Source organism: Eriocheir sinensis, chromosome 3 (genome assembly GCF_024679095.1).
Source record: "Eriocheir sinensis breed Jianghai 21 chromosome 3, ASM2467909v1, whole genome shotgun sequence".
Classification (NCBI taxonomy): Eukaryota; Metazoa; Arthropoda; class Malacostraca; order Decapoda; family Varunidae; genus Eriocheir; species Eriocheir sinensis.
The window spans coordinates 2851775-2866552 of record NC_066511.1 but is presented as its reverse complement, the minus strand read 5'-3'; the positions used below and the strand labels follow the sequence as shown (position 1 = coordinate 2866552).

The 14778-nt window shown below is 46.3% G+C and overlaps 1 protein-coding gene across 1 annotated transcript; it reads left to right on the top strand.

Annotated features, from left to right (window-relative positions):
- Positions 1–877: 877 nt before the first annotated feature.
- On the top strand, positions 878–6458 carry LOC127003343 (uncharacterized). Its single transcript, XM_050869864.1, has 2 exons — positions 878–1806; positions 4032–6458. Exons 1-2 carry the CDS (start codon positions 1663–1665, stop codon positions 5730–5732), a joined length of 1845 nt encoding a protein of 614 aa, XP_050725821.1. The 5' UTR covers positions 878–1662; the 3' UTR covers positions 5733–6458.
- The last annotated feature ends 8320 nt before the right edge of the window (positions 6459–14778 follow it).

Here is a 14778-nt window from a genome sequence, read left to right as displayed (position 1 = left end):
GTCCGCGGCAACGCACCAGCCGTCCGCGGCATTTCACAAGGCGCCAGCTACGTGCAACTCACAAGGCGCCAGCTACGTGCAACTCACAAGGCGCCAGCTACGTGCAACTCACAAGGCGCCAGCTACAAGCAACTCTACAGGCGTCCAGCCTACAAGCCTCGAGCACACCAGCTACAAGCAACTCTACAGGCGTCAAGCCTACAAGCCTCGAGCACACCAGCTACAAGCAACTCTACAGGCGTCAAGCCTACAAGCCTCGAGCACACCAGCTACAAGCAACTCTACAGGCGTCCAGCCTACAAGCCTCGAGCACACCAGCTACAAGCAACTCTACAGGCGTCCAGCCTACAAGCCTCGAGCACACCAGCTACAAGCAACTCTACAGGCGTCCAGCCTACAAGCCCCGAGCACACCCACCGGCCTACGCAGCCGAACGCGAGGGCCACAATCTACAAGCCGCTCCCCCGCTTCAAGCCAGCACTGCTACGAACACTGCAAGCCACTCCACGATACGGCGGAAGTATTCACACCAGCAAGGAGGAGGCACACCCCGCTGACCTTGGGACACCCCACATGCCCCTCGCTCCACAGCTGGCGGCAACACCGCCGCTGCCGGGAGCATCGGCCCAAACCTCTTCCGGCAAACAGTTAGCAAGGGTACCCGCGGACATCTCCCGGTGACTGCAAGCTGTTCCCACTACCGTTTCTTGCAAGGCGTCTTCTCAAGAGGTTACACACCCAAGTCGTCTTCTCTGCCACCGCGGCCCATCTCTTACTATAACAAGGACGACGCGGCCATCATACGTCTGGCGGCAGTGTACCGGCTCCCTACTGCGGCCGCTCAAATTGCTGGGTCAGCAGTTTTTCAACCTCCATTGCGAGTCCTCCGCTGTCAGCCCATCCCTCACCTCTCACCGCCGCTGTGGCCGCGGCCGAGGTTTCCTGACGCGCCTACAACGACTGCACGTACCCCAGGGCATCACAAGCCGTCGCCCTCTCCACTACTTCAGCTGATTAATCTTGGTATTTGTGGATATTCCCTTCTTGTCCAAATATACCGACTAGGCTTATTTTCATTATTATCCGTGCAGAGGCACGATTTTTTATTTCTGTGTTCCTAACGCTGTTAATCAGTCATAATTGTGAGATTAACGTTCATTCGCATACGATATTGATTCTTTCTTATTGTTTGCTAGCGAGTCTATTGAGTATAGTGTGAGTTCCCAGATCATAGTTAATCTTCTTCAGTGTGCCCTGCCTCCGTTTTCTTTTCACCGCTCGAGAGAAAACGTGAGCTTTAATGGTATACTCACTTAACATACCACTTTGTTTATATAGTTATTCTTTCAATATACCCATATCATTAGGGCATTCCATTATAACCTTAACTTCTATTACGTCTAAACAGGCACCTTGCTAGCCATTCTTTCTTGCCTTTTTTTTAGGGTTTCAACGCAAACTATTCATTCATACACGTTCCGTTTATTGGTTCATATTTACAGCTATCAACATATGCTCCTATTTTGTAAATGATTTACGCCATAGTATGAACAAAGACACTCTCGCTAAACTCGGCGACACCTTTAAACAGTTGGCTCGTCCTTCAAGTGAAGAGCGACCGGAACACGATACCACAACCGGTGAATTTCCTAAGGTAATCTTATGTTCAGGCACTCATTATTTATCAATTACAGGCCGCAGAATTCGTTCACCCCCGGGTTCGTCTGCATACTTACAACCCACTCAAGGTTCAAGGACACCCTCACCAGCATCCCCTCGCACCAGCCGCAGTATTACAGGCTCAAAGTAAGGTCTCTCTCACCTGTAGTTTTTGCAAGCAATCAGGACATTCTGAACATTCTTGCTTCGCGAAACGTAGGGAATCAACACATTCAAGACAGGGCTCAGATAGGAGTCAGGAGGTTACAGGGGCGGGCATCATTCATCACACAGGAACCCTAGGCCACCTTTTGCAATATCCACGGGAATTGTTTTCATGATTCAGACAGTTGTTCTGCAATACAAAAAGCCAGGGAGGAACAGAAGTACAAGTCCTCAGCGGACAGTAAACCACACTCCTCTTCTCAGAATAAAAAGTCATGACTTCGTGACAGCCCCGAGGCGTACATCCAAGTGTCCCTTAAGGAAAATACTAATTGGGAGCAACTTGACTCCGTCATTGCCGCCTTGGGACGGACAAGCATAATTGCCCTCCCTTGCAAGGTGGGCAAAATTTCACTCACCTTAGCGGTTGACACAGGTGCCACTTTCAGCTTTGTACCGACGCTTCGGCTAGTGGAGTAGGAGCCGCGCTGATGCAAACAGATAAGTCCGGCAAAAAGCATGTGATAGCGTTCGCCAGTCGAGTACTTACAGCTCCGGAAAAGAACTATTCTGTTACCCACCTAGAGGCTCTTGCCATTGTGTGAGCTCTGAAGCATTTTCGTGACATAGTGATGGGGTACAAAATTGTGGTGTATACGGACCACGCGGCCATAACTGATCTTTTCAAGGGAAAAAACCTACACGGTCGTCTGGCAAGATGGTTCTTAACGATCCAAGCATACAATCCGGAGATAAAATACATCACCGGGAAAACAAATGTGGTCGCAGATGCCTTATCTCGGAATATTCCGATAGGCGCGATTACCACCCCAGAGGTCATCCACAACTTTACTTCACCTGAGCTACACACTGCTCAGCGAGACCACCCTGTGTGGAAGAAGTTAATTTACGCCCTCGAGTCGGGAGACGAATCAAACCTTCCTGAATTGCCAGTTCCCTTTTCACAATTCTTCCTATCAGAGGACAACCTCCTTTGTAGGTCATGGCCAACCAAACCGGTACCTATAGACCAACTGGTCATCCCAGACAAATACGTCCCCGTGACGCTTAAGCTGGTCCATAACACACCCATTGCGGGTCACCCAGGAAGAGACAAGACGCTATCTGTCACCAGACGAAAATTCTACTGGCCCACATTACGGGTTGATGTAGAAAAACATGTCGCACATTGCGTCGTTTGTGCTAAGCACAAGGGGTCCGTCAAAGGGCCAGCACCTATGTTGCAATACCCAGTACCAGAGGAGCCATGGGATGTTGTTAATATAGACTTATTACAGCTCCCCCAGAGCCAACATGGCTCGCGCTACTTATTGGTGTGCGTCGACCAGTTCTCTAGGTTTCTAGTTCTAGCGCCTCTCAAGGACAAGACAGCCACACGCGTGGCCCATGCCCTCGTGACTCACGTGTTGTGTCCACATTCGTCTCCTCGAATTCTTTTGAGTGACAATGGCACCGAGTTTAGGAACTCAGTATTGAGCGAAATATGCGCTCAGTTTAACATCACGCAATCCTTCATCACAGCTTACCACCCAGCTGCTAATGGGTTGGCGGAGAGGGCTAATAGGAAAATCTTACAGGTCCTCAGGCCTATCGTGAACGATCTCCACGATAACTGGGAGGATTGGCTATCGCATATAGCCGCTTCCATAAATACGTCGGTAAACGACTCTACGGGGAAGTCTCCCTACTACATCTTATATGGGGTGGAGAAACGTCTTCCGTACGACTTCCTAACAATCCCACAACAACCTCTCTACAACATTGATAGGTAGGCACAACAGCAGATGCATATGTTTTCCAAGATACACTCAGGAGTTAGGTGTACGTTAAAAGCTACGAAGGTTGAAATGATGTCAAAACAACACAAACAGGCCGTCCCGGTGAATTTCAAAGAGGGTGACACAGTCATGATTAAGCAAGCGGAAAGGAGTTCGAAACTGGGGGCTAAATTTGTGGGTCCTTACTGAGTTGTTCGGAATGTCAGGGGAAATCGGTTCGAGGTTCTCGAGTCGAATAGTGGAGTCAGTCTAGAAGTTCACAGTGATCGTCTGAAAGTAATTCCCTCACCTTTGGACCTTGATATTGGTACTTCCCCCTCAGAGTCAAATGTTCAACAAGATAATCCCAACACCCATAGCTATAACTTGAGACCACGGGTTTAAATACTTCATTCCCACCACTTTCAGATCATGATGATGCGTTTCCTGACCATCTTGTTGTCCCTCGGCTCCCTGCTTGCAACAACACCCATCCACCTGAAGCCTGGTACCCTCACGGCACACATAGGAGAGGTCTTCCTCATAGAAGATGTGCTCCTCGTAAAATATCCATATACTTCCTTGGCCAACACCACGGACACAATCAGGATAGTCTCAGAAAAACTACTCGGCATGGCAGACGCCATACGGGCTACCAAGACTAGGGAATCAAAGGCACCTTCTAGTACCAACTCTCTGACTCTTTTTCAACTACTGGAGGATAGGATTCTGTTCTTCCGGGGGAAAGTTGATGAGGTAAACATGGATTATAGTTTTCACTCAGTTCACTCTCGGGTAAAGAGGGGGTTGCTCAACATCGTTGGGTCCGCCTCAAAGTTCCTTTTCGGTACGGCTACCGACGAGGACGTTCGCGATTTGCGGGACCACTACGCTCATGTACTTTCCTTTGCTGCTCGAAATCGCAGGGTGATCAACGCCAATTGTAGAAAACTTGCGCGATTGCATACTAACATTGAGGAACTGCTAGAGCAGACAAATAAGATGGTAGAGGTTATCAACATAGTTGTCAAACAGATCGACCAGGTGAATCAGTTTCTCCTCCTAGATCAGGCCTTGCATGTATTGGAAAACGTCATTAACTCCGTCGCAACGGCTAATCAGCAGGTTATTAGCAACATGGTTGATGCAGCGCACGGTAGAGTCACACCTGCCTTGTTCCCTCTACACGATTTGAGAACGACTGTCCAGATCGGGTATCAAAATTATAGCCTAACGCCCTTATTCACCCCGGACATGAGTCAATATTCTTACCCCTTGATTGAGTCCAGCCTCACCCCTGATGCCATAATCATTCATGTTCCATTTCAGACGGCGGACGTGTTTGAGGCACACGAAATTGTCCCGTTCCCTTTTTCAGCAAAGGACAGTGTGTTAGCCCTGGACACGTCCTCGTCTCTTGTTCTCATCGCGAGGGATTTCGCTCTGTATTCAACGGGTAGCTACTCACTCTTGCAGTATTGCAAGGAGACGGTCTTCGGGCGATTCTATTGCTCTGCGTCTCTCTTTGCCTTCCTTCCAGTTCGGGGAGGGGTATGCGAGATCGCCCTCACCAGCGTGAACGCGTCTGACGCTCTTTCCCTGTGCCCTTACAAGCAGCTAACACCAACGCCTGTTTTCCATAAGAACTTTCAGGGTCTGCATTATTTTTATTTCCCTCAGTCATTCTATGTATCGGTCATCTGCCCGGAGGGTACCACTTATCAACGGGTTACTGGTCACTATGCCATAGCGGAAGCATGCTATATCCGCTCCACGAACATAACAACGTACCCGTCCCGGATCCGTCTGGTTTTCACGGCCAATATTTCCCATCGAGTGTTTCCTCTACGGTCTCTCGATGACATTAATTTCTCCAGCATCTCGTATGTGAGTAATTCCCTTAATTCATTGTCTTTCGCACACAAAACAGAGTTTGCGGAAACCCTGGAGGAAACGCTGCCTGATTATTTGCATCTCCCCTACCTGTACCCTGGATTTTTTGTGCCAATGTTGCTGATGTTCGTCAGTCTCGTCGTCATGTGCTACCTTATTAGGAGAAACTCTGTCCTGCACGATTATTTGGTTGTGCAGACACGGCGACTGGATGCAGGGAGGCCACTGGCAAGGTAGTTTTTCCTTTTCTCAGACAAGTCTGGGGACAGAAACCTGGCTGCTCCTATACTTAACATTGTACTGTGTTTCACTACTATATTTTTTTTTTAGGAGCTAGATCAACGTTTCATTGTCTGTAACTATGCCAGTTGATAGCTTCTTATACATGTGTCCTTATATTTATCTTTCGAGAGGTTTCTTATGTTTCATGTCACAAACGTTGTGGTTTCCCTCTCACTATTTATATTATAACTCCACATCTGTTCTTACATAGCCAGTGTTTTATTGTAATTGTATCATAGGCAGTCTGCTTGACAAACTCCCGCTATGTATGTTCATGGTAACTAGACTGCTATTTAGATTTTTGTATATCGCGAGGTCGCGATCACTGGTAGGTGACCGAGCAGTGTTATAGTAGGATATCAATGTATTATTATTATTTAATATCACCACGAATTAGGCATACAATTGTCAATGGAAAAACCCACGACAGATAGATCACGCCACCTTATAGGAATGTCGTCCGTCAGTGTTTACCGTCTCAGTTTTGTATACTTCGCACTCCGATGATGCGTGGAGGTCACCTTGACATACGTGACCAATTGTAACAATTATTTTCCAACCTGTAACTCGCGACTCCTTCACGAGAGTCCGACTGACACACAACGACAGTCGCTCTCGCTCCGTCGCTTCTTGTACATAAAGGCTACGAATATAATTCGCCTTAAGGAAGCTGAAGTCTTAATCAACACCCTTTAAACGCCCTCCGACAAGCCCGTTACAACTGAAATCTAGATACAATATGTCATAGTTTTCATCTCGGTCAACCGCCTCGATTACTTTAGTGTAGAAGGACGACAGGTTAGTAAGGCAAGACCTATCCTTTGTGAATCCATGCTGTGAATCATGAATTAAACTATGCTTTTCTAGATGGTCCCGAATGCTCCCGGATATAATTGACGCCAGCGTCTTTCCTACAACTGATGTTAAGCTAATTGGGCGATAATTTGAGGTGGCTGACTTGTCTCCCTTTTTGAAAATTGGCGTCACATTAGCTACTTTCCATTGATTGGGCACATACCCAGAATTTACCGACATCTTAAGGATATCGGTAAGCGGGCCACTGAAGACCTCCTTGCACTCTTTCAGCACCCTTGGGAATACTTCGTCTGGGCCCGGCGATTTGTTTTTCTTCAACCTACTAATCTCATCCTGGACTACTTGCCAAGTGATGATCACATCCCTCAACTTGTCGTTCCCTTCGCCCTCATATACCTGAACTCTCTTCGGAATGGTTGTTAGATTTTCCTGCGTGAAAACTGAGAGGAAATAGTCATTCATCATTTGGCTCATTTCTTCTCCATTCTCAACGAGCTCACCTGTGTTAGTTTTCAACGGTCCAATTTTGTCCCTTGTTTTCGTACTGTACAATTTGAAGAAGCCCTTGGATCGCTTTTGGCCTCGTTGGCTACCCTAATCTCATAATTTCTTTTTGCTAGGCGGGTGTTCTTCGTCACCGACCTGGCTAGCACAACATACCTACCCCTGAGGTGGGTTTCTTCGTTCTTTATTTTCCTATAAATTCCTCTCTTCAAGCCAATCTCATGCTTGAGTCTGCGGGTCATCCATTTGGGGTCGTTATTTTCCTTCCTACGTGCTTGGTAAGGGATATGCTGTCTCTGACTCTCTGCAATTACTCTAACTAAATTATTGTAGGTCATTTCTACATGATTCCCCTGTCTTTCCGGCTCCAGCCTTGTGATATGGCCCTCATCCAGCCCTAAGGTTCCCCAATTTACCTCCTCAAGGTGTCTTCTGAGCCCCTCATAATCAGCTTTTCTAAAGTCAGGCACCATCACAGGGTTGAGTTCGTGGGTCACCGCCCAGTCTAATTTAAACCTAATTTCCTTATGATCACTGCCACCTAATTCTCCCCCAACCTCTAGGTCACTGATCATATTCTCGTTGTTAGTCAGGACTAAGTCTAAAATGTTATTTCCTCTGGTGGGATCAGTCACTGCCTGCTTGAGAAAATTATCATGTATTATTTTCAGAAAATCCTCAGATTCTAGATCACCCACCACGCCTTCCCAATCTATATTCCTATAGATGAAATCCCCCATTATGCAGACATTTTTGCTCTTGCTCGCCCTGCCTACCTCTTGCAGTAATATATCAGTGTCCTGTTTGCTAAGGTTGGGTGGCCCTAGAATTAGTTTGTCTTTCCCTTTGTGGACGTCCACCCAAACTGATTCTGAGTCGCCATTTGTTTGAACAGAGTTGTTAGCGGAATATTTAAGTGTGTCTTTAACAAAAAGTGCTACCCCCCCTCCCCTTCTTCCCTTTCTATCTTTGTGAAACATCTGATAACCATCTATTTCATACTCTGACATGAAGTTTTTGTTTGCAGTATCCACCCATGTTTCCGTGATAGCTATAATGTCGAGTTTCTCGACACATGCTTTCCCCCTCAGTAGATCTATCTTGTTCCTGAGACTCCTACTGTTGGTGTAATAAGCCGTTAGCCCATCCATTCTTACATCCTTTCGATTACTCCTGCGCCCCCTAGCCCCAGTCTGCGATACATAGCCACTGATGACAGGCCCACCCCCCTCGCCTACTCTAAAAAATCCTGTAGGGTGCTAAGTAATCGCTCGAGGGAGTCTGCGAGAACCTCCACCCCCTGGAGTGACAGGTGCACCCCATCCTTGGCATACAAGGTGCCTTTATCGTAGAAGAGGTCCCAATTATCCAGGAAAAGCCAACCATTTCGCTTACAGTGGGCCGCCAGCCTGCTGTTTACCGCTAAGGCTCTGGAAAGCCATCTCTTATCCACCCCCCTCCTTGGCAACTCACCACAGACGGACGGCACCCCCCCCCCCACAAGTCTCTCACTTTGGCGAACGATTCCCTGAAGCGCCGAAATATCTCTTCGCTACCCACTCTACCAATGTCATTACCCCCGAAACTGTAGAAGACGATTGGCTGTGTCCCCTCCCCTGCTAAAATTTCCTCCATTCTGTCAGAGACGTGCTGGATGCCCGCCCCGGGAGAGCACACTCGAAGACTATTTTCCTTATCCCTTGAACAAAAGTACCTGTCAATGAACCTGACTTGCAAGTCCCCAACCACCAGAAACCGCGTCAGTAGACGGAAGGGAAGCCGCTACAGGTGGAGATGGAGCGGCGGCAACAGGGAAGGAGGAGGAGGAGGAGGAGGAGGAGGAGGAGGAACGGGAGGGGACAGAGGAGGAGGAGGAGGAGGAACGGGAGGGGACAGAGGAGGAGGAGGAGGAGGAGGGGGAGAAGGAGAGCGAGGAGGGGGAGGGGTAGGAGGAGGGGGAGGAGGAGGAGGAGGAGGAGGGGGAGGTGTAGGAGGAGGGAGGTGGGGAGGAGGGAGAGGAGGAGGGAGGGGGGGAGGGACTGGGGAGGCGGGGTGGTAGCGGCTGTGGGTGGGGGGAGGCGAGGGGGGGGAGAGAGGAGAGGGAGAGCAGGGTGAGGCGGATGAGGGGGAAGAAGAGGAGGGAAGGGGGGAGGAACGGATGGGAGAGGGCGAGGGCAGGAGCGAGTAGGAACTCTCGCGAGTGGAACATTTGCTACACTTTGTCGTCAGGAGTCCTTCCCTCAAAATTTCAATGTCTCGTGTCAGCGCATGAATGGCATCCTCGAGTTGTCTGATGTTCCTTTCATTCTTCTTTGCCTTCATGCAAAACAGACATGAATCGATCGCCCCTTTGCTCTTTTTAAAATACTGGGGTGCTTGCCGGCATCTGCAGTCGACACAGCGTTTTAAGGAGGGCATTTTGCCTTTGTCTATTCCCTGAGATTAGTGACAAAACAAAGGGTCTCTAGGGAATTTCGCCCGCCGCGTCGGGAATTTCCGGACGAAACAAAGAAAGAAAATCAGCCTGAAAACAAGGACCTCCTAGTACACTTCCTGGAAAATAATATGTAAATTATGTGCAGTAAAGTTAAGAAGGAGCTTAGTACAGTTAGGAAGGAGTTGTATGTGCACCAGTGTTGTGAAACAGAAATAAGGTTATGATCCGAGGAGCCCAACGGAGAGAACAGTTTGACAGAGTAAGCAGAAGGATTAGAGGTAAGGAAGAGGTCTAGAATGTTGGGCCTGTCTCCAAGACGGTCGGGAATACGTGTAGGGTGCTGAACCAACTGCTCTAGGTCGTTGAGGAGAGCAAAGTTGTAGGCATGTTCACCAAGCTGGTCAGTGAAAGAGGATGAAAGCCAAAGCTGGTGGTGAACATTGAAATCTCCCAAGATGGAGATTTCAGTGAAGGGAGAGTGAGTCAAGATGTGCTCCACTTTAGAATTCAAATAGTCAAAGAATTTTACATAGTTAGTAGAGTTAGGTGAGAGATAAACAGCACAGATGTATTTAGTAATAGAACGACAATGAAGTCTTAGCCAGATGGTAGAAAATTCAGACGAGTCAAGGTCGTGGGCACGAGAGTAAGTGATGTCGTTGCGCACGTAGGCGCAACATCCACCTTTGGATTTAAATTTAGGATAGAGATAGTAGGAGGGAACAGAGTAGAGGTTGCTGTCAGTAGCCTCAGACACCTGTGTTTCGGTGAGGAAGAGAAGATGAGGTTTAGGGGAGGAGAGATGGTGTTCCACAGAATGAAAATTAGAACGAAGACCACGAATGTTGCAGAAATTGATAAGGAGGAGGTTCGAGGAGTTATCAGGACACCTCTCAAGTCGGCAGCCAGAAGGGGAGTCCTCCCTGGGGGAGTTTATGGTTCCTCCCCCCCAGGCGGGGATTCCGAGGCAATGTTATTTTTCGCCATTTTGAATTTTGAATTTTGGGAAAAGGTGTGTGTGTTGTGTGAATGTAGTGTGGTGTAGAAAGAGAGAGGAACTGTCTTTAGAGAGCATGCTGAACTGCTCTCTGGTGTTGATGAGACAAAAGGGAAACGGTTAGTGAGGACATGGGAAGCGTCTTTGGAGGGCTTCAGCACCCTCCTCGTTTCCCATATATCCTCACTGGGAGTTGCTCACGGCCGTTCGGGAGGTGTCTTCCTACCTCCTCCTACTAATATAAGTTATTCCCCTTCTAAAATCTATTTTGGAGCCAGTTTTACCTTGATTTCAATGAAAAAAAAAAACTAAAAGGCAAAGGAATGTTTTTTCATCCAATGTCCGTTGCTGTTTTTTTTTTTTTTTTTTGTATATGTGAGCTGTCATTTTGTATTAATATTTCCTTGGTAAAAAAAAGCGATTTTTTTTCGAAAAAAATATAAAACAAAAACAAAAGCTAAAATAAAAATCTAACAACAGTGAAACAATTCATATCATAACGTGCCTTAGCCATAAACAAATGAGGGTTGTGGGGCCAATAATAACGCCAGAATAACAATCGAAATTTTTGGAAGAGGCTGTTGGGGGCTGGCGGGACTGGGGGCTAGAATGGGGCTGAATGTCTAAAATTGATGTACATGTTGTCAATACTTCATAACAAGTGTTAATAGCACAAAAACTGTGCTAGATCGGCGTCGCATGACCCTCCAACACCCCCCCAACAATTTATATTATGCAACTAGGGGTCTAAAATGGAAAATGCTGAAAAGTAAAGATGGCGCCACTATAAACACTTGCCTGCGCCACAACGGGCTGGGGCCGACCATCAGGCCCTACTTTGAAGGCCTACCGGCGCCACAGGCCAAGACGTTTAAAAAAAAGCTGACTTTGTTTATAATGCCATGTTGAAGGGTTCATCAGGGCTAACAAATGTTATTATACAATGTCATATCTACAATGCATGGGTAGGCCAGGAAAACAACTTGAAGAGAACAACAAGATGGACAATCTGTTGATCGGCGTCTGCGACGCCGATAAAACTCAGAGTGATTCATGCATATTTACCAGAGATATGGCAACACCGTTCCTACCCGGACGCTACCCTTAAGGATTGATTCAAAAGCTTTAGATAGACAGGAAAATAAAGTTATAGGGCGGTAGTTTGAGGTATTGGAACGGTCACCCTTCTTAAGCACAGGCTGTTTGAGGGCGTACTTCAAGCAGGAAGGAAAGGTAGATGGTGATAGGCAGAGGCGAAAGAGTTTGACCAGGCAGGGTATCAGCACGGAAGCACAGTTCTTAAGGACAATAGAAGGCACTCCATCAGGTCCATAAGCCTTCTGAGAGTTGAGGCCAGGGAGGGCATAGAAAACATCATTCTTAAGAATCTTAATCACAGGCATAAAGGAGTCAGAGGGGGGATGAGTAGGAGAAATATTCCTAGAATCGTCGTGAGTGGAGTGCTTTCAGGTATTAGGAGTGATATCTGCGTACTGGGTTGACATCTTGTTGCTTTGTTTTGTTTTGTAAAAAACGTGAAAAAGCCGATGATTAGGAGTAAGAAAAGAAAGGCTTTGCTCGAGTTGAGGCGCCAAAACTCTCGGAAGAGGTGGAAAATAGAAGAAATTTTGGAGCCTTGATATGGAAGGAGCAGTCAGGCCTCCTTGACATGGGTCACACGGGTGGCCTAAACGTGATCTTGAGTGACCTGAACTTGACCTGGCCTTGCACTACTGACCTCCCTGGACTAGCCAAAGGTTCACGTGAGTACTTATTTGCAAATTATGCTTAACTGTTTCATCTGTATGGTGTAGTGTATGTATATCACAAAACTGCATTTATCTCGAGACGGATTTTTTCGCATATAGTGTGAAATACTTTGCGTTTTTTTTTTTTTTTGCGATTTTGAAGTCTTTTTACAAAATGTTTCTGCCTTGGGTATTTACAAGAAAAGTGCATTGCCAGACGTTATTTCCATCAAACATGTCTATGACCGATTTTTATGTCATGAAATTTAATGAACGAAAAGATGCCAGTTTTCCATAGTTTACCATAAATCAGTCTTTCAGCTAGGTTTATAGAAATGCACTTTAATATACTTTAACATGTCTATTATTTGTGGTTAAAAGAGTATTACCGTATTCTACATATTTTTTTTCATTTCACCATTGCAAAAATGTATCGCATTTGCCTAAATATGATTTTTTACACAAAAACTACAGCAGAGAATTTGATCATATTAACGGTGATGAAGCATCATGCAGCCACGCACTTGAGGTAAACAAATGATTGGCCTATTATAATTACTTGAGTAAGTAAGACCGGAAAACTGAGAGCAGCAGTCGAGTAGAAGAACCTCCACCTCAAGTCAGTGCCTCGCTGTGGGCATTAGTTTAAAGCCAGTGGTTCCCAACCTTTTTTTCAGGCGACCCCAATCATGCACCTCTAGACATGACTGCGACCCCAGTAGTTTAGTTGTATATGTGTTATGATTGATATTTTGAGGTCTTGGCGACCCCAGGATAAACGCTTGGCGACCCCACTTGCGATTGCGACCCCAGGGTTGGGAAAGAGGGTGTACAGTGATCCCTGCGCCGCCTCACGCAGAGGAATGATTTATAGCATGGAGTCTGGAGAGGAATCCTTCGTTTATAGTGAAATATTTAGGCAGTAACAAGCGAGTGGCGAGGCACTGACGTAGAGGGAAGGCGCCTTGTGTTGCCAACTCTCAGAGAGGTAACGTAGGGAATGCCATTATATTTTAGTATTATTATTTAACTAAGCAATGGAATAAACTATTTATTTAATCGAAAACTTCAATAGCAATGCTTATTATTCGATGGTAAGTGCCCCAGGTGCAGGGATGGGGTATTCGTATTCGGTATTCGTATTCGAATACATTCGAATACAGTATTTGGCTGTATTCGTATTCGAATACTTGTCATCTGACATCAAAGTATTCGCATTCGTATTCGAATACTTGGGAAAAGTATTCGTATTCTTCGAATAATATGCCGAATAATCTTAAATCCATCATCAGAAAAAAGTTATATTCCTTCCAAGTTACAAATCTTCGTTCCTGTTTGTCCAACGTGTATGATACAGGTCAATTGCATTTCAACCTACTTGTGAGGCCTCTCTCGATCACTATATCCTTCCCCTGCCGTTCACTCTTCCTTCCCTTATCCTCTAACGGTGTCATGACTTATATGAGACCCGTATACCGTCCCTCTCCTTCCCTTCCTCGTCCCTGCTAGCTATCTGAATCTACGAGACCGAGACGCGTATTCACCCTGGCCGCTTCTTACCAGTACCAGTATTCTCCCTCAGTCTGTCTCACATTGTCACTCAGTTAAGTTCTCGTTTTTGTTACTAATACACAATAGTCATGTCTAGTCCTCCAGCCAAGCGGAAACGACAGCCGTATACGCAGAAATACACAGAAAAATGGGAGTGACCCGTTGTTTAAAAGTTGGCTGATAAGAAGCGGCAAGGGGCCTATGTATTTCCAAATTATGTAATTCTGACGGAAAGGCGGGTAAATCAGAAATAGAAAAGCATGCTGCTGGGGCAACACATAAGAAGATAGTTGAAAGTGCAAAACATATAGTTAGTGTACCTGATATGCCTAGTGTTTGTAGAGAAAAGCATGCATGCATTGCTGGAACTTATGACAGCCGACATATACAAAACTTCAGATCTACAGGAATATCAGTCATTCTAGGTAGGTAACAATGAAGGCTAACTATGTTTGCAAGTAGCTACCCATCATATATATATATATATATATATATATATATATATATATATATATATATATATATATATATCTATATATATATATATATATATATATTGTTGTGCTGGAAGCTTCCCCCGGCGACCATAGGCATCTAGAAGGCTCCCGGAGAAACGAGCAAGGGGGCGGGGAGCAAGACGAGCCGTCCGCGCCCGCAGGCGCCAGGCGCCAGGAAGTGTTGCCAACTCGCATATATTTTTGCTACATGTTCTTGTATGATCTAAAATATACTGTAACATTCTAGACTGTACTGTTCTGGATATATATAGGAGAAGAGGGCGAGAGAGGGCCAGTCCCAGTCATAGTAAGCTAGTGGTAAGTGAAGAGTCAAAGTGAAGTGTACTACTAAGGAAGAATATTAAACTACAGAAGCTGTGCGAAGTGTTTACATATCTCCCTCCCACGGAGTCTCCTGACGGCGACACGGAACCCAAGTAACACGTCCGGC